Raw genomic sequence first — 20,997 nt, forward strand, 5'->3', positions numbered from 1 at the left:
GGGCCAGAACATCTGGGTTCCATCTTCCTGGGAAATGCCTCATGATGTGTCTAAACTGGTTGATTTGGAATACTTAGAACCATTTTAGTTTCAATATCTTGCCTTAGATTTAGCAGTTTCTTAAAAAAAAAACTAGATTCTATCATTGCACTGACCATTTCACAAGCATCAGAAAATTGAAATAAGGCAACATGAGCTAAATCCATCAGACTAAATCTTATAAGTGAACAAACCAGATGTGATGACACTATTATCCAGCTACATTGTTACATGTGTTATTATGTAATATCAAACAAATTTACAGGCTACATGATAAACCAAAAAAAACCATTTATAAAACATAGTTGAATTGCATAAAATAGTAAACAAATAAAAAAACTTGAAAGTACACTAATTTAGTATTTGATAATAAGAAAACACATTTGTTGAAACTTTTAGTTTTGAACTGATCAGAAAAATTCAACAACTTACCAAAGTAAAGGGAAAATAACATTTATACTGTATGAAATGATGGTGAAGATTGATTGGGAAGTTGATTCTAATTGTTGTCAGGGAAAATGCAACAGTTGATGATGACTGAAAATTAACAGCCAAACTGTGCTTAAGTTTTAAACCAGGTATATTAACGCTGATTATTCAAGGCACTATCTTGAGAAATGAGAGAATGGTTGTCAATTACTTGAAACGGGGCCCATTGTACATTCATATTCTTTCTGTCTGCAAAGAACAAAGCCTGTGTGTCATGCAATATAAATGTTACTTTATCTTTACTTTTTGTAATTCATGTGAATTGTCCTGATGAGTGCAAGAGAAAAAGTTGTAAAAGAGTATGCCTTCTTTCAGCAATACTCAAAACTTAATTGATTAGAAGTTAAATTCCAGACTAAGCAAAACTAACACTGTCATAATGCTACAAATAATACAGATCTTGAACAATCTTTCGTCACATACAAACATAGAAGATAGGAGCAAGAGGAGGCCATTTGAGCCTATTCCACCATTTATCACGATCATGGCTGATCATCCAACTCAATCACTTAATCCTGCTTTCTCCCCGTAACCTTTGATCCCATTCACCCCAAGTGCTATATCTAGCCGCCTCTTGAATACACTCAAAGTTTTAGCATCAACTACTTCTTGTGGTAATGAATTCCTCAGACTCACCAGTCTTTGGGTGCAGAAATGTCTCCTCATCTCCATCCTAAATGGTCTACCCTGAATCCTCATACTGTGACCACGGTTCTGGACCCACCCATCACCAGGAACATCCTCCCTGCATCTACTCTGTCTTGTCCTGTTGTACAGAGTTACAACAACAACCAATCAACAATCAAGGCCCAGAATTACTCATCCAATTCTTGCTGCCAGAATTAGTAATATATTTCAGGTGATGTTAAACATTAAAAGATGACTAAATATCAGCTGGCATGCCATGGATTAGTATCAATACCTGATGACTTTTTCAGCAGGTGTAAGCACACTCTATGCATGCTTAAATAAGCTGGATTGTCACTGGGGCAATCAGCCTGGCAGCTTGCAGTGTATGCACAACAAAGAAAGAATGCAGCAGCAGAAACCTCAGCAGAAGTTTAAAGGGGCATAAAACTGGGCATAAGAATGTCACTTTGAAAACAGTCATTTGGTTGCATTGTAGTTTGAAAGCCATTCTGTAGTCTGACCAATTCAGTTAACTTGAGACGACACTTTGCCTGATCTATCCTGTGGACTAGTAGCTGAGAAAAATGGCTTTGTAGTTCCTATCTTTGGGCACAGGAATGCTTAGATTTCTGAAGAAGCATCCTCTGTACAGACTCATTTCTGATACGGAACATGCAAAATGCCATCTTGGGGAAGACATTAGCACATGTGTAGATAACATTTGCAGGAAGTATACATACAGGCATGATTTCAGATCATGATATTGTTCAGTGTGCAATGCTGATTTGATGGAACAGTGCCACTATGAAGCTCGACACTTCACATAATGCCCCAATTAAGTCTGCACTATTAAAGATGGGTTAAGAAACAGGAAGAATTTCTGACAAGTGCTATTTATAGGGATAACGAGCAACCACAGATGAGTTGCTGGTTGATTCTGAATATTTCCACAATTTCTAACTTTTAGCATTGTGAAAAATTGACAGTTTTTTCGAAGATTTTCCTCTTATATGAGTTGGGACATTCACAAGAATACCAATATAAACATTTTATACTGTAAGAGTATCATTTGTTGGCAAGTGGACTCTGATTGGTAGCGGTGTTGCCCCAGAGAGTGACTCTACCAATCAGAGTTCACTTGTCCACTTATAGAATATAAGGAAATAAAAGGAGTATATAAGTAGGAAAGTTTTATAGCAGCCGTATATAGCCTTGGTGAGATCACATAAGGAATATTGCAAAGAGATTTGGCTTCCTTATTTGAAAAAAGGATATAATTACTTTAGAAGGAATAGAGAGAAAGTTTATCTGACACACTTGGATGAGCGGATTATCATATACAGAAAGGTTGGATAGGTTGGCCCTGTATCCTTAGAAATCTCATTGAAACATAAATGATCCTGAAGGGGTAGGTACTGGGAGAATATTTCCTTTTGTAGGGAAGTCTTGAACTAGGAGACACAGTTTGAGAATAAGTGGTCACTCTTTTAAAGAGGAAGGTTATTTTTTCGACAGAGGGGTGCTAGTCTGGAATTCTTTTACCCTGAAAACAGTGGAGGCTGTATCATTAAATTAATTTAAAACAGAGCTAGAATTTTGATTTAAAAAAAAATAGCCACAGGAGGGTCGTTCCCTCCTAAGAATGACTTCTTCATTTTGACCAACATGGGAAGCAGGCCACTTGATGCTTTAGCAGGCCTGCATTGCACTGGGGTTCCCTTTTCTGCTTGCATCCCCAGTCCCCTATGTTCAAGATGCTGGTCCTCAAAGGGATTTGGCTACCATAGGTAGTATCACACAGCAGAGGACTTAAGAATTGTTCGAGGTAAAGTATATGTTCCAGTAAAAAGCTTATGCATTCCTCTTAAATCAAGTATATTTGTTGTTGTAAGTTAAAGCAGTGAGCTGTCTTAAAATTTTAGAGCTATTGTTCCAGTAGGTGGTGCTATGAATGTAATATTGGACAGTAGACAACACCCCATTGTTTTCAATGTAACGTCACGTTACATATCAAACACTACTTGGGTACAATCAGCAATGAAATTGGTTGAGCGAGCAAGCAATAGCTGTATGATGTTATTTGTGGAGTTGTCTTGATTTTTTGGTATTCTTTATAATTAATGAATTTTAATTATAAGTAATTTTACTAAATTATGCAAATAATTTGTCTCCAGCTCTCCTGGGCAGCATTCTTCTGCCTTGACCGGTATCTTTCTCAAATACATCTCCATTATGAGCCAATGGAGGTTCAGAAGCGGAAACATCCGGTTTAAGTGGCCATCGCCATTCAACAATTATTATTCATTTTCCACACCTTCCTTTCACCAGATGACCTTTCATCTTGAGGCTCTTTGACCACAACCAATTCCACAAGCCTGCTGATCAGGGTCCGTAAACAGACTTTATCCATAGGCTTCCAAATCTAATGTATGAAACTCTGCTCCGGTCATATTTTTGGCTGATTTTATAAATTGTAATCTCTCTTTGTGAGTGTAGCACATTTGCTCCCCTCCGCGGCCCACTTTGCTTTCAGGCCTTCCTCCCCCACTGCCCCTTCAGTCAGCAACTTTACGGAAAATTCATTACCTCACTGTCCACCTTCTTGAGCTTAAAGCCAACCCCTACACCTAATTAAGATGCCTCTAAACTGAGGTATCAGTCTCGCTCAGTAATATTTAAGAAATGAAAACAGAAATTGCTGGAGAAACTCAGATCTTCAGAATATTAAAAAGGCCACTGGACTCAAAACATTGAGTGTTTTCTCTCCACCGCCCCCGTTGTCTTTTTCTTCATGCCCCTTTCCCTCCCATGGCCTCTCCGAAACTTTCCCACATACTCTGCACGTGGTTGTTTAACCCAGAGAACCTTAGGTCTGTTGAAACACTGAATGCCGAACGGAGTTAAAGTATTCCCTGCAATGCCCTAATATGGATGGCAATATTGACTACAGATGTTTCACCATCAAATCTCAAAACTTTTGTTAAAAAAAATTATAAATATGTGAATATCGCTAGGCTGGATTTCTGAATAAACGAATTAAAGCCTGTTTTTATTCGTGCGCGCGACGGGAAGCGTAGTTTTCAACGATGGTTAGAAACGAGGTATTAGCTGTGGTAGTATTGGAGGCCTACTTGTCCTCGCCTTTTTATGTGGCATCGAGATTAGAAGGACTACGATCAGCAACTCTTGGCCACTTTGGATGCTACGTACTCTTGACAAATGAAACTGACCTGAATATATTGGTCTATACATAGATGAAGCTTGCTGTGGTTAAAACTGTTAACATTATATTCTCGTTCAAACGGACACACTTAAAAGCACAAAAGATAGTACGATCACCGAAGTCCTAAAACACAGTTCGCCAAGTTACTAAAGATATCAAACACTGGATATAAACCCCAACTGCATGGTTGGGCTTGGAGTTCCCTAATATGATGAAATACCGAGTACTCAAAATTCAAAGTGAAAAGTATGAATCTGACAAAACGCTCTCCTTACAAGAATGTGAAGTGGTGGGCTAGTTCTGCGTTAGGTTAGACGGAAGTGTTGTGTAGATGGGCGGTACAAGCAGCGGTGCGGACACAGGACTAAGCGACAGCTCTGACAGAAGCAGCGAAGCAGGATGCTGGCTTTCAGACACATTGGGCTCTGTGCTTTCCTGCTGCTTTAACCATCGCAGTAAAGAAATTCGAACCGTCTCGCTTTCAGGACTGGCCGCAAGACGGAGACAAAAGAAGCAAGCACAGGTTCAGCTGTGTGGACAAGGTGTTGGCATCGTCTGCTTTTGGCAGCGCTGCGCTGGATCGCTGCGTTTGGAACGTACTTCGGGAGCGAGTCGAGCGGCGGCTGTAGACCGGGACCGTGTGAGCGAGCGGCCGCGGGCTGAGGTTCGGTCCCGGGCTCCAGTGGCAATGGGGCTCCCCACTCTGGAGTTCACCGATTGCTCCCTGGACAGCCCCGACTTCAGGGATCGTCTGAAAGCGCATGAGATCGAGCTGGAGCGGACCAACAAATTCATCAAGGAGCTGATTAAAGACGGGCTCATGCTGATTAACGCATTGAAAAGTAAGTGGATTGTTTAAAAAAAATATCGTTCGTTTGAGACTGTGGGAAAAGTTTGAATGAAAAGGAAGGAGCGCTCCTTGTGGCTGTGGCCAGTACAACCATTGGAATTGACTTGAATTTTTCGAAGCTTAAGTAAATGTTTTTTAGGAACAAAATAAGCAACTAGCCTAGTCAATTTATAATAGTCATATGACAAAATTTGTCACTTGTTTAATGGAATAATTGGAAGGCAACAGTTCAAAGTTGCGGTTGATGGTAGATAAGAGGGAGATTATTAATAAACTACTTCACATCTAGCGAGGTCAAGGCTGATGTTACATTCGCAAACACGGTATTTACAGAGAAGCCGATGACTTGTGGAGCACTAGTAGCAAGTAATGCTATTCCTACCTGCATAAAAAAAAAATCCCAGGACCCGAACATCAGTGGCAGGAAAGATTTTGCAACATTTGCTCGAATATGTAATAGGAAAGCATGCAGAAAATATTTTTTAAAATACTGCTTGTAAAGGGAAGGTGGTGCTTCATGAGTAATTTCATTTTTTTTGTATAAGTAATAGGCATGTTCCAGTTCTGAGGAAGGGTTACCGGACCCGAAACATTAATTCTGATAGATATTTCTCCACAGATGCTGCCAGATCTGCTGAGCTTTTCGCCAGCAAATGCTGTGTATGTTTCATATAAATGCTTGTGTACTTGTAAATAGTACAACATAATAGATTCATAATCAAGAGTAGAGCATGTGGAAATGGAGTAAACTGTGGATAACTAATTGGCTGAAAACAGAGTTACTTAAGCTGGGAGAAGTTTGGAGAGAATTAATCTTCAAAGAAGACTGGTACTTGGATCACTATTCATGATTTGCATAATTTGGTTCATGAATCAAAGTGTAACATCAAAATTTATGGTTAATACTAAAATGAGGAATTCTGCGAAGTACATAATGTCATAATATACTTGCAGAATCGGTGTGTATATGAGGCAAGAATTTTTATGTAGATACAATGTGAGGTGGTAGATCTAGAACAGTAAGAACACAAGACTATGGAGCAGAAGTTGGCTATTTGGCCCATTAGATCTGCTTTACCCTCCAGTGAGATCATGGTTGATTTGATAATCCTCAACTCCACTTTCCTGCATTTTCCCTATAATCCTTGATCCCCTTACTAATTAAAAATCTCTGAGCCTGAATATAATGAATGACCTAGATTTTACAGCATCTGGTAAAGAATTCCACAGATTCACTACCCTTTTGCGAGAAGAGTTTTCATCTTGTCTCTACCCTAACAGGGTGACCCCTTACTCTGACATTATACCCTCTGGTTCTAGTCTTCCCCCCCACAAGAGGAAACAACCTTTCCATATCTACCCTGTCAAGCCCTCTAAGAATCTTATGTTTCAGTAATGTTGCCTCTCATTCTTCTAAACTACAATCAGCACAAACCCAACCTTTTCAACCTGTCCTCAGAAGAACATCCCTCCATGCTTGGAATCAACCTTGTGAATCATCACTGGAAAATGATTGCTGTTCTAAGTGTTGTCTAATGTGCCTTACTTAGTTTCAGAAAGACTTGCACTTTTTCTACTGTATTTCATTTTAAATAAAAGCCAGCATTCCATATCTCTTTCCTATTACCCGCTGAACCTGTACGCTAGCATTTGTGATTTATGCACAAGGACCCCAGTCCCTTTGTACTGCAGCTTTCTAATCACATGGCACCAGGTTATAATCCAACAGGTTTATTTGAAAACACCAGCTTTTGGAGCTCTGCTCCATCCTCAGATGTAGTGTGGAAGGAAAGGTATACCAACACAGAACTTATAAGCAGAAAGGTAACAACCCTAAAAATGGCGGGCCGACTGCCTCCTGTTAATCCTTAATCAGTTAGAAAGGAGACACAGGTTTCTATTGATTAAAATGCGATTTAAATGCATTTAGGTAACAACCATAAAAATGCGAGCCATTTTTAGGGTTGTTACCTTTCTGCTTATAAATTCTGTGTTGATATACCTCCTTTTCCATGCTACACTTGAGGAAAGAGCAGAGCTCCAAACGCTAGTGTTTTCAAATAAACCTCTAGGACTATAACCTGGTGTTGTGTGATTTTTGACCTTGTCCACCCCAGTCCCTCCCCACCCTTATCTGCTTTCCGGAGGGACAACTCTCTCCGTGACTCCCTTGTCCGCTCCACACTCCCCTCCAGCTCCACCGCACCCGGCACTTTTCCCTGCAACCGCAGGAAGTGCTACACCTGCCCCCATACCTCCTCCCTCACCCCCATTCCCGGCCCCAAGAAGACTTTCCACATCAAGCAGATGTTCACCTGCACATCTGCCAATGTGGTATACTGCATCTGCTGTACCCGGTGTGGCTTCCTCTACATCGGAGAAACCAAGCGGAGACTCGGGGACCGCTTTGCAGAACACCTACGCTCGGTTCGCAATAAACAACTGCACCTCCCAGTCGCGAACCATTTCAACTCACCCTCCCATTCCTCAGACGACATGTCCATCCTGGGCCTCCTGCAGTGCCACAACGATGCCACCTGAAGGTTGCAGGAACAGCAACTCATATTCCGCTTGGGAACCCTGCAGCCCAATGGTATCAATGTGGATTTCACAAGTTTCAAAATCTCCCCTCCTCCTACCGCATCCCAAAACCAGTCCAGCTCGTTTCTGCCTCCCTAACCTGTTCTTCCTCCCACCTATCCCCTCCTCCCACCTCAAGCCGCACCTCCATCTCCTACCGACCAACCTCATCCCGCCCCCTTGACCTGTCCGTCCTCCCTGGACTGACCTATCCCCTTCCTAACTCCCTACCTACACTCACCTTTCCTGGCCCCATCCCCGCCTCTTCGACCTGTTTGTTTCCTCTCCACCTATCCTCTCCTCTATCCCTCTTCTATCCGCCTCCCACTCTCTCCCTATTTATTTCAAAACCCCCTTCCCCTCCCCCTTTTCTGATGAAGGGTCTAGGCCCGAAACGTCAGCCTTTCTGCTCCTATGATGCTGCTTGGCCTGCTGTGTTCATCCAGCCCTGCACCTTGTTGTCTCGGATTCTCCAGCATCTGCAGTTCCTACTATCTCTGATTCAAAAATCACCTCCACATCACTGCAGCTTTCTGTAATCTTTATCCACTTAGATAATATTCAGCTCTTCTGTTCTTCCTGTCAAATTGCATAACCTCACATTTCCCAAATGATATTCTAATCACTTAGCCTGTCTGCTTAGTGAGAGGATATTCACTTCCCTCATCGAAGTCATCATTGTGTTTTGGAAATAAATCTAGCCCCAGCACTAATGCTGCTGCACTGCACCAGTTACAGATTGTTACAGTCAACACAGTGTGGAGCTGGAGGAACACAACAAGTCAGACAACATCAGAGGAACAGTAAAGTTGATGTTTCGGGTCAGGACCCTTCATCAGAACTGCCATGCTGGATATGCCCCCTCCCTTATCCCAACTCTTCCATTAGTTAGCTAGTCATCTAAGCATGCTTATGTACTAACCCCAATACAATGGACTGTTATCTGTGTTGTTTGTGGTACCCCACTGAATTTGAAGTAGACATTTTCACATTACATTAGATCTGTCCTTTTGTCCATGATCAGATCAAATTTGTAATGAGGTCAGAAGCTGAATGGACCTGACACAAGCTAAACTTGTTGTCACCAAACAGTTTATTATTGAGGAAATGCTTCTTGATAAATTTTCAATGACCCTTTTCATCATTTTGCTGATGATTGAGAGTAGACTGATGGAGTGGTGAGGTTGCATTTGACTTGCTCTTTGTGGATATGACAAACCGTAACTTTTTTTTTACTTTGTGGTGTAGATGTCAGAGTTGTTGCTGTACTGGAAGATCTTAGTTAGTGGCATGACTAGCTCTGGAATATAGTCTTTGATGCAATTGTCAAAATGTTGTCAGGGCTAATGATCTTTGCAAGTATTGGTTTATTTCATCTGTTTTCTGGATATCACATAGAGTGAATCAGGTTGGCTGAAGACTGGCATCTGAGATAAAGGGACCTTGAGATGAGGTCTCTTCCAACTATCTTCAGACAGGAATGCCAAAAGATTCATTCTTTTACACTGATGTGCTGGGCTCCTTTATCATTGGGGATAGGATATTGATGGGGTTTCCTCATATTAATTCTTCTCTCTCCACAGATGCTACCAGACGTGTTGAGTTTCTCCAGCATTTTCTGTGTTTGTTTCAGATTTCCAGCATCCTCTTTTTTTTTGCTTTTATTCTCCTGTTAGTTATTTCAATGTCCACCATCATTCACAACTGGATGCAGCAAGATTGTACAACTTAGTTTTGACCATTCGGATGTGCGTTCACATAGTTCTCATTATCATGTTCCACTGTTTAGCATGCAAGTATTCTTGGTTTGTTGCTTTAGCAAATTAACACGTTATTCTTAACTATGCCTGGTGCTGTTATTGGCATTCCCTCCTGTGCTTTTCATTGAGCCACGTTTTATTCCCTGGCTTGGTAATTATGGTAATTGGTAGTCTTTTAAATTATGGTTATATACAATCTTGCTGTTGCTGAAGGCCACAGCAGCTCATGGGTGCCCAGTTTTGAGTTGCTAAATCTGTTCTAAATCGATCCCGTTCAGTATGGCGGTAGTATCACAGAGTATGATGGATTGTATCCTTTAATATGAAGAAAAGATTTTATCTTTGTGAACACTGTCCAGTGGTCACTCCTGGCAATACTGTAATTTTGGTTATTATTGATATATGAGCTTATACAAATCTTAGTTCATAGGCTACTCTGAGGAACGCCTGGTTGATGATTGTGACACCAATTCAGATATTGAATAATTATCAGTCAAAGTGATGGGCAAGTCTAATCAGTCAATCACTCCCTTAATACTAAGGAAGACCTGCTGCAACTATATAGAGCTGTGATGAAATAGTATTTTGAATGCAGCACAGCTTCACCAGAATGTTACCACAATTCTTAAGGTTTAATTTAAGAAGTACATAAACTACGTTTGTATTCCCTGATATCATGATATTAATTAGTTGAAGTTTTAGGATTTTAAAAAGAATTGATAAAGAGATAAATGATTTTTGCGGAGGTGGCATCATTGGCAAAGATCATTATGTTAAAGTCACAACAACACCATCAGGACAGAAGTTAGGGAATGCTTTCACTTCTCTATAGTGAAGGAAGTAGAAGTGCGGAACTCACAAAACGATATAGATCAATTAATTTACATTTGAGGTTGTTAGATATTTGCCAACCAATAGCAAAAGAATATGGAAAGTGAGTAGGTTTTTGGCCCCTCAGTCCTGGTCTGCCATTTAATATTTTCTTGATTGACAGATTTTTGAATTCTTGGTCTTGAATATATTACACTGAGCACCTACAGCTCTCTAGATAAGAGAATTCCAAAGGTTCACAACCATCTGAGGGAAGAAATCTTTCCTCTTCTTAGTGCTAAATGGCCAACTGCTTCACCTGAGATTATGAAACCCCACTCCCATCCTAGCCAAAGGAAGTAGACTTTGATCTACCCAGCCAAGTACTCTGAGAATTTTATGTTGACTAAGATCTATCCTTAATCTTTGAAGTTTAGAAGATTAAAGATTGAATTAATTCCACCTGACCTCATCAGTCAGCCCTGTCAACCTGGGAATCATTCGAGAAAACCTCTGTACCTTGTTTATGCAACTCTATTCTTTCTTTGGTAAAGAGACCACAAGTATACATAACACTCAAAATATGGTTTTACCACAGACCTGTATAATTGCAGTAGGTCTTCCTTAATATTAAGGGAATGGTTGACTGATTAGATTTGCCCATTGCTTTGAACTGATAATTGTTCAACACAGTGGCATAGTGGTTAGCACTGCTGCCTCACAGTTGCAGAGATGTGGGTTCAATCCCAGCCTTGGATGACTCGGAGTGTGGAGTTTGCATGTTCTCCCTGTGTCTGTGTGTGTTTCTGCTGCGCGCTCTGGTTTCCTTCCACAGTCCAAAGATGTGCAGCTTAGCTATGGTTAATTGTGCAGGTGTGCACATTAGGTAGATCAGCTTTGGTAAATGCAGCCTGACAGGGATAGGGTGGGGAACTGGCTATGGATCTGATGGTCTTTGGCATGTCAGTGTAGACTTGATAGGCTGAATGGCCTCATTATATAAAATCATGCATTGGTGACACAACTATGATTAAAATTACAATGAATGTTAAAAGACCTTATTGGGATTGGTCCTTTTGTATTTTTAAAACTCTACCCTTCTCTCATGATCTCGTGGTGTTTTGGTAATCATTTGTGAAATTCTATCTTCATTGTGGTTTCATGATAATAATAATTCTAATGATAGAATCATGTGCAGATTTTTTTTGGTTCAAATGCCATTATCCATCCATAACGCTTTGTTCCAGTGCTCACCTTGCCTTCAGCATTTGCTTTGGTGCCAATAGTTTCTAAGACTTTGTCACTTTCATGAAAATTGAAGGACTCACCTATTTTTGCCCCCTGTTTGTGTTTCGAAGACAGCATTTTGGAGATCTTCGAAAGTCATTCCTCTTTGAATTGCACATGGGTTATTTTTAATGGAGCTTAAAGACTCATTTGCTTTTGATATCAAGAAATTCAGCCCTTAATTAATAATAATTGCATGCACACAGCTTACAGGGAACAGTGGTTACTGCTCGAAAGACATAGCTGTTGCCGCTGCTAATAAACAATAACCATACATTTGCAAATATGGGAATGTATTTACAATGAACTTTTTACCATGCCACCAATGTGCCCTTATTCCTTTCCCTCCACTACATCTTGGTGCTGATCTGGGGTCGACACCTAGGATGGAGAAAGGCTGCCCTACACTGGAGTCTGTGTATCTCGGAACTTTGTTGAGCACCCATGGCTAGAGCAATGGACTTCAAGTCTGTACATATATCCGGCTCATACTAAGTGTGCTGGACCTGGTTGCCATGGCAGCCACCAACCTGTCTGTGGGGGCAGCCAGATGCTGGCATGCCAGAGACAATATGATACAAACAGCTTTGACAAGTTCTTCCAAACTTTGAGTCAGTTTTCCCAGTACCTTTGACAAACCAATCTGCTGTTCCTGTGTGTGCTTTTCCATTTGTGTAACATTTTGAATAGCTAATTCCATGCATTACCCTCCTGGTTGGGGCTGAGGAGGTAGCTGATCTTCAGCAATCTTCAGAGTGCTGATGATCACTATCACGTCCTCCAAACCCAAATCTAGCCAAAAAAAAATCTACAGAAGTGTCAGTATCTGACCTGACAGAGAGGACAGGAGGCAGATTTGCTGGTACATTGTCTGAGGGATCTATGGCTGCTTCAACTGAGGTGAAAGAGGAGATGTCTTGCAGACTGCCTTTAAGGTTGTGGAGACAGTGCAGATGCTACTCAAACGTGTCAGAGTGAAAAGTGTGAAAGAGCTATGAGAAAAGGATGGGTGTTTGAGTATGTTAAGAATACATTTTCAGTTGTGGTAATGGAAGAACGGCACAGCAATGGACAAAAATGGTTGCTGGGACATAGAGGTTTCAGCATAACTACATGAGCAGTCATGGTCCTCATCTTCCAGTGCCAGAATCGTCTCTTCAGAGAGTGTGGGGAGCTGAATGCCAGGCCTCCTACCACCCAGCTTGGCTCTCTCTGCCTTACTATGGGCTTATTTCCTGGAATGAGACCAAGGGAGTGACTGAGTGAGATGAAAGTGGCTGGCACAGCTCTTGCTGCTTTTGCAGGTGGGAGAAAGGTGCTAATGTGTCCTGAATAAGAGACAGCACAGAGACCATTCAGGTTTATAAAAAGAGAGATCAAAGGGCAAGAGTGAGGAAGGGAAATGTTGAAGGCAACATGAGAGTGGTAGGCAATGAGCCTTGGAGGGAGCTTGGTGCAGTAGCAGAGATAGTGAGTGTGAGGTAGCAGAGCGAAAGTGGTGGCACTTCCCCTCAAGGACTTGAGAAGGTCATTCACCTTCTTCCTGCATTGTCAGACATTTATCCGGTCAATGACAACAGCACTGACCTGGGTCGCAACCGCGGACCAGGCTTATGACATTTGGTGGCATGGTCTTGTCTGCTAGCTCTGGAATGACAGGTCACCTCTCCCATCCACCAAGACCTCCAGGGTCTCATCTGCAAAATATAAGACCATAATATATAGGCAAAGAATTAGACTATTCAGCCCATTGAATCTGCTCTGTCATTCCATCATGGCTGATATGTTTCTCAACCTTGTTCTCCTGCCTTCCACCCCATAACCTTGATCCCCTTACCAATCGAGAAGCCATCGATCTCTGTTTTAAATATACTCAATGACTTGGCCTTTACAGCCCTTTGCAGCAATGAGTTCCATAAATTAACCACCTTCTAGCTGAAGACATTCCTCCTTATCTTCGTTCTAAAGGGCCGTCCCTTCATAATGAGGCTGTGCTTTGGGTCCTAGTCTCTCCTCCTAGTGGAAACATCATCTCCACGTCCACTCTATCCAGGTCTCTCAGTATTCGGTAAGTTTCAAACAGATTCCTGCATCATCTATCTAAACTCTGAGTATAGAATCTCATAGAATCCCTACAGTGTGGAAACAGGCCCTTCAGTCCAACAAGTCCACACCGACCCTCAGAGCATCCCATCCAGACCCATCCCCATATAACCCGCCTGATCTATACCTCCCTGAAAACTACAGGCAATTTAGCATAGCCAATCCACCTAGCCTGCACATCTTTGGACTGTGGGAGGAAACCAGAGCACCCAGAGGAAACCCACGCAGACACGGGGAGAATGTGCAAACTCCACACAGACAGTCACCCGAGGGTGGAATCAAACCCGTGCCCCAGGCGATGTGAGGCAGCAGTGCCAACCACTGAGTCACTGTGCTGCCCTGTACAGACCCAGGATCCTCAACTGCTACTCATATGACAAGCCCTTCATCCCCGAGGTCTTTGTTGTAAACCTTCTCTGGACCCCCTCCAATGCCAGCACATCCTTCCATAGAAATATGCGGTCTGACCAGAGCCTTATATGTCCTCAGCGGTACACCCCAGCTGTTGTATTCTAGCGCTCTTGAAATGAATGCCAACATTACATTTGGCTTCCTAATCACCGACTGAACCTGCATGTCAACCTTAAGAGATTCCTGATCTAGGACTCCCAAGTACCTTTGTGTTTCTGATTTCTGAAACCGTTTTCCCATTTAGAAAATAGTCTACACCTCTTCTTCCAGCAAAAATCGATGACTTCAACTTTCCTGTATTTTATTGCATCTGCCTCTTCTTTTCCCAATCACCTAGCCTGTCCAATTCCTTCTGCAGCCTCCCTGCTACCTCAACACTACCTGACCCCCATCCCCCCGCACCTATGTTTTGAGTCATCTGCAAACTTATCAATAATGCCCAAATTTCCTTCATCCTGACTGTTAATGTATAATATGAACAGTTGTGGTCCAAACTCTGACCCCACGAGAACTCCACTGGTTACCTGTTGCTGTCCCGAAAAAGATCCCTTTATCCCTACTCTCTGCCTTCTGCCAGCCAGCCAATCCTCTGTCCATGCCAGTACCATGCCCCAAACACCATGGGTCTTATCTTACTTCGCAGCCTCACGTGCGATACCCTGTCAAAGGCTTTCTGGAAACCCAAATAGATCATGTCCACTGGCTCACCTTTGTCTCAATAGAACGTTAATTTTCCGTTGTCCGATATCTCTGGCTCAAATAACATGAACCATATATTTCCAGATTGACAGCGCTTGAATTACTGCTCAATTGTGTTTTAAATAGAGATTCGGCACCAGGAATCCTGGGATGTCCTAGCAGTCACAAATATTTACGACTTGGCAAGAAGGAGGCTACAACAAGCGGGTGCATGGTTAATGGGGCAAATTTTGAAAAATAACATAAAATAATACAGTAGGCCTCATTGCAAGAAATCCTACATGAAACTTGACAAAATTAACATTTGGGGCTGAATTTTACCAAAAGTCAGCGCTGTCTATCTTACAAAAGGAACCTGTACCTAGTTGGTACCATGTGATATACAACACCTTGTTTAAGAGTCTCTTGTCTTTAGATTGCCAGGTGATTACCCTCTACCACATTAGATCAAACAGGGTTAGTCAACCCCTACTAGGATGGTGGCAGCAAATCAACTAGATGGATCTTATACCATATAAAAAATGAAAGAACTGCAATACTGTAAATCAGGATCAAAAACAAAGTTGCTGGAAAAGCTTGGAAGGTCTGGCAGCATCTGTGAAGAGAAAATCAGAGTTAACGTTTCAGGTCCGGTGACCCTTCCACAGAACACAGCACATAATCTCTCAATGAAGTTTTACAACTTAGTTTCACTGACTCAATACTTAAATGATCTGAAAACACCCATTTTGATAATTAGTTTTACTTTGAACATAAAGCCAGATTTCTGACCTTTACTTTAGTTGCCACAGTTGTAACCTTTAAGCAAAATTGTGACGGACTTAATTTTAAATTGCTGAATTTCGTTCATATAATTTATAACTTTCAGTATAAGCAGAACATAACGAAACATTTGTTTCTCAACATGGTTCTTGCTGTGGGAAAGATTCAAAATATTTTGATTATGGGCATGGATATAATATCTTTGAATTTTATATTGCTAATTTTTTTAACAAAAAATATTCCCTTGAACAGGTTGATTGTACGTCTTGGTCAACTCGTCATTTAATTGGATATGTAGTTTTATAACGTCTTTAAAAATAATTACAGTGAAAGGCAACGTATTCTGAAGAAAAGGCTGCTTCTTTGTTCTTGAATTTGTAACTTTTTTTCTTGAAAGGCTGGACTTAATTGTGCTGTACAATATTCACTAAAATAAATTTGCTTCTTGGGATGTGTATTTTGATTTTTTGGATTCCCCAGCTGGGTAATGTCTGTTGCTGCAGGTTGGTTTTGTGAGGTAAATGATATGAGCAATAAATGAATCAGAATTTTAGCTGCCTTAAACTTGTTTGACAGCCTTCTATATACCATTATCATTCTATGACTGACTTCCTGCGTCAAGTCCTAGCCTGTTCTGAATTTCTGAAGTACAGAAATTCTTTTATGCTTAGAATAAATGTCCTGATTAATTCCACAAATAAAATCAATGTTGCATCCAGAGATCTTTTTGTTTATTATCTGACACTTCCTCCACTGCATGTAGACACATTTCTTGTTGGTACAAATTCTACATTTACAAAATAGTAATCAATCACAACAGAAGAGATGGGAAAGATTCAAATTAAAAGCAAGTGAGTTATGCAAAAGAAAATATAAAGAATTAGATTGTGGAGTGATGAAAGGATGAGCAAACAGCAAAAATATACCAAGAGAAAGGAGGGATAAAGGGAAAGGATCAAATTGCTCCAAAAATGCAATGAGCCACTTAAACAAATATTTTAAGAAGGTTAATTTTGTTCATAGAAATGCCTCTATGGTTTTGTAGTTCCCAGAAAAGCCTTTTTTCAAAGTGGTTACGTTTCTTTGTGAGGAATGGTAATACAGTGCCAATGTTACTTGACGAATAATCTAAGAGCGCCAGACTAAAACTCCAAAGGTCAGTGATCAAAGCCCAACTTGGCACACACCTTGTGTTCCCCTTTGAGGAATATAAATTATTTAACAAACCTGGAATTAATAAATGAAGTTGCTGGATTGTCACAAAAACTTCAGGGAATGAAATCTGATGTTACCAGGCTTGGCACACGTGTGACTCCTGACACAATGTGGTTGACTCTTAACTACCCTCTGACATGGCCTAGCTAGCCATTTCATTTGTATCTTACTGCTATGTAAAAGTTAAAAAGAATGAAAACGTATGGACAACACAGCATTCACCTTGTACTGGAAACCTCAAGGTGCATACAATGTGGTGTAGATCTCCTGGGAAATGAGGTTGGTGAAGAAGTAATAGAGATCAAGAAATGGCAGAAAAACTGAATCGGTACTTTGTATCAGTCTTCACTGTGGCAGACGCCAGTAGCGTACTAGAACTTCAAAAGTTGAGGGCAGAGGTGAGAGTAGTGGCCATCACAAAGGAGAAGATGCTGGGGAAGCTGAAAGGTCTGAAAGTGGATAAATTACTTGGACCAGATTGTCAGCACCGCAGAGTTCTGAAGGAGATAGTTGAGGCAACCGTGGAGGCTTTAGTGGTGATCTTTCAGAAGCACTGGAGTCAAGGAAGGTCCGAAAGGCCTGGAAAATGGCTAATGTAACACCTTATTTAAGGTGGCAGGAAATTAAAGGCTGGTTAGCCTGTCAGTCATTGGCAAGATTTTGGAATCTACTATGAAGGATGAGATTGCAGAGTACTTGGAAGTGCATAGTAAAGTAGAGCTGAGTCAGCACAGCTTTGTCAAGGAGACGCCATGCCTGACAAATCTGTTAGAATTCTTTGAGGAGGTAATGAGCAAGTTAGACATAGGAGAAACAATGGATGTGATTTCTTTGAATTTCCAGAAGGTCTTTGCCAAGGTGCCGTACAGGAGGCTGCTAAATAAAAGCCTATGGTGTTACAGGCAAGGTACTGGCATGACTGGAGGATTGGCTGACTGGCAGAAGGCAGAGAGTGGGGAGAAAGGGGTCTTTTTCAGGGTGGTAGCTAGTGGAGTTCTGTTGGGGTCAGTGTTTGGACACAACTGTTCAAGTTATACATTAACAATCTGGACGAAGGAACTGACAGCATTGCTGCTAAGTTTGCTGATGACACAAAGATAGGTGGAGGGACAGGTAGTGTTGAGGAAGTGGGGAGGCTGCAGAAAGACTTGGATGTGGTAGGAGAATGGGCAGAAAAGTGGCCGATCGACATAGAGTATGGGACGGTGTGAGTTTATGCATGTTAGTAGGAGGAATAGATGTGTAGACTATTTTCTAAGTAGGGAAAGGCTTTGTAAATCTGAAGTACGAAGGGATTTAGGTCAGGAATCTCTGAAGGTTAACATGCAAGTTCAGTTGGCAGTTAGGAAAGTAAATGCAATGTTACCATTCATTTCGAGAGGGCTAGAAGAGCGGAGGTCTAGTGTTGAAGCTGTATGAGGCTTTGGTTAAGCCATACCTGGAATATTGTGAGCAGTTTCGGGCCTGTATCGAAGGAAGGTTGTGCTGGTGTTGGAGAGGGTCCAGAGGAGGTATAAAAAGATGATCTTGCAAGTGAAAAGCTTGTTGCACGAGGAGCCGTTGAGGACTCTGTGTCTGTACTTGAAGGAGTTTAGAAGGATGAGTGGGGGCATCTCTTTGAAACTTGCAGAATACTGGTAGGAGAGACTAGGACCTAAGGGCACAGAATTAGACTGAAGGGACACCCTTTAGAACTGCGATGAGGAGGATTTACTTAAGCCAGAATCTGTGAATCTGTGGAGCTAGTTGCCGCAAAAGGATGTGAGTTATTTAGTGTATTTAAGACAGAGAGAGATAGGTTTTTGATCAGTAAGGATATCAAGGCTTATGGGGAGAAAGCAGGAGAATGGGATTGAGAAACATATGAGCCATGACTTACTGGCAGAACAGATTCAATGGGCTGTATGGCCGAGATCTATGGTTTTATGGTCTTAGCATGCCCAGTAGTTCTTGTGTCCATTTAATTCTAGGACCAAAATTGTGTTGGAATTAGGTGAACTGTCCCACAGGCTAGTCAGGTAAAAGCCTAATATGGTCCCACCCACAAAATCATATCTTACTATGTCCCAAATTACTCCATCACCATCCCTAAGTAGGACAGACTTACTGATTTCACTACCTAATGAATCAGTACTGCTCCTTGTTGAACACTACTTGGAAGAAGCAGCACTAAGGGTCGCAATATCACAAAATGTTCTCCCGGTTGGAGGACTCAATGACTGCCACCTGTACTATGTCAGTTCTAGTTTCTTGTTCATTCATCCACATTTTAGCATTCTGTTGATGATGTTGCTACTGTATCCTGATCTTCAATGCAGTATAAGCCAACATTTTTTCATATAAAGAAATGCATATATTTTGCACTTACAGTAAAACAAGCTATTCAGAAGTAGCAGAAACAACAAAAAAAAAGTTAGAAAAAAGAAAGCAAAAGTTCACTGGCTGATCCATTGGCACTACGAAATAGCTGAGTTATTAAAATAGTTCACATGTAGTGGATAGGATGTATTGGTTGAATTTGCAGATAGAAGTGATGATAGGTGGCCATGGAAGCCTGACCTTGTTGTTATGTGCAGTGAAGAGGTTGTTGTGGTTGATGTTTTAATCCACTTGAAGACAATGACTCATTTCTTGAGACAGCGTGGGAGGAGAAGACAACAAAATACAAGCATTTGGAACCAGGCTTACAAAATTGTCTCATCATAATAATGTTAAATTTTTGGACATTGTATTAGGAGGCCGGCTCAGGTGGTTTCATGTGTTGACTATTTAAAAAAAAAGTCACAAACTATGACCTTTGCATACCTAGAATTACTCTTTTACTGCCTTTGGACATTTTAAGGATTTTTATAGACTTTTAATCACTCTTATTCAATGTTATCCAGCTCTACTGTACTGTTTTATTTATAATGCACTCTTTAGGGTCGAATGTTTATGATTTCACATGTCATGTAACTTTTATCTTGGCTTAAGTTTAACTTAAACAATTAAAATCTAATATATATTCACTATATGTGTGGATGGTATTTTAGAGAAGAATTGTGCATCCAGTTAACTTTGGTGCATTGATACATTGAATCTGGACGGCCTTCCTTATGAGAGAACTTTCTTTCCCATTTCCCTTTGACTAATTTTTCATTGTAGACGAGTCACTTAAAAACTTGAAAAATGTGTACACGTGACACAATTGTGGTTGGTTCGCTTGCCAAGTTGGTTCATTAGTTTGCACACGTTTCATTACCCTGCTGGGTAACATCATCAGCGCAGCCTCCGATGAAGCGCCGTTGTATGTTCCAGCCTGGTATTTAAACTCTGGGGTCCGTTAGAGTTGATTACCTCATTTTCGGTTTTTCTTCGCAGTGGTGTATATATAGGGTCTAATTCTATGTGTTTATTGATGGCCTTCTTGGTGGAGAACCAGGCCTCTAGGAATTCTCATACTTGCCTCTGTGTGGCTTGTCCTAGGATTCTGGCGTTGTCCCAAACAAACTGGTGGTCCTTCTTGTCTATATGTATGGAGCCAAGTGAGTATTGGTCATGTGTCTTTTTGTTGCTGGTTGGTGTTCATGTATTCTCATAGCCAGTTTTCTTCCTGTCTGTCCAATGTAATGTTTGTCACAGTCCTTGCATAGAATCTTGTATGTTATGTTGGTTCTGTCTATCGTGGGTGAGGGGTCTTTGGTTCTTGTTAGCAGTTGGCATAGGGTTGATGTAGGTTTGTGTGCCACTCTGATGCCCAGTGGTCATATGAGTCTTGTGGTCAGTTCAGATACATTCTTGATGCATGGTCACATGATAAGTGTGTCGGAGCATACTATATCATCTTCTTGTTGTTTGTGTGACAGGCATAATCGGACCCAGTTGTTTGGGTATCCGTTGTCTGTAAATACTTGGTGGAGATATTCCTCTTCATTTTGGTGTAGGTCTGGGTTGCTGCAGTGTGTTGCGGCTCATTTGAATAGTGTTTTCATGCAACTCTGTTCGTGGGTGTTGGGGTGGTTACTGGTGAAATTTAGGACTTGATCCGTGTGTATGGCCTTTCTGTATGCCTTGGTCAGAAATTCGCTGTTGGCCCTGCGTTTTACCATGACTTCCAGGAATGGGAGCTGTTTGTTCTTTTCTTCTTCTCTGGTGAATTT

General features: G+C 41.3%; 2 protein-coding genes across 2 annotated transcripts in view; one reads left to right on the forward strand and one right to left on the reverse strand.

The window, feature by feature from the left end:
• Positions 1-3,568, reverse strand: part of arhgap42a (Rho GTPase activating protein 42a) — a 120,796-nt gene extending 117,228 nt beyond the window's left edge. The window contains exon 1 of the mRNA XM_048598432.1: positions 3,473-3,568. Within this exon, the coding sequence (XP_048454389.1) occupies positions 3,473-3,568 (96 nt within the window). The remainder of the gene's footprint in view (positions 1-3,472) is intronic.
• Positions 3,569-4,709: 1,141 nt separating this feature from the next.
• Positions 4,710-20,997, forward strand: part of LOC109936403 — a 151,664-nt gene continuing 135,376 nt past the window's right edge. The window contains exon 1 of the mRNA XM_048598434.1: positions 4,710-5,223. Coding sequence (XP_048454391.1) covers positions 4,713-5,223 — 511 coding nt within the window. The 5' untranslated portion in view covers positions 4,710-4,712. The remainder of the gene's footprint in view (positions 5,224-20,997) is intronic.

This window comes from Rhincodon typus, chromosome 6 (assembly GCF_021869965.1).
Source record: "Rhincodon typus isolate 14 chromosome 6, sRhiTyp1.1, whole genome shotgun sequence".
Taxonomy (NCBI): Eukaryota; Metazoa; Chordata; class Chondrichthyes; order Orectolobiformes; family Rhincodontidae; genus Rhincodon; species Rhincodon typus.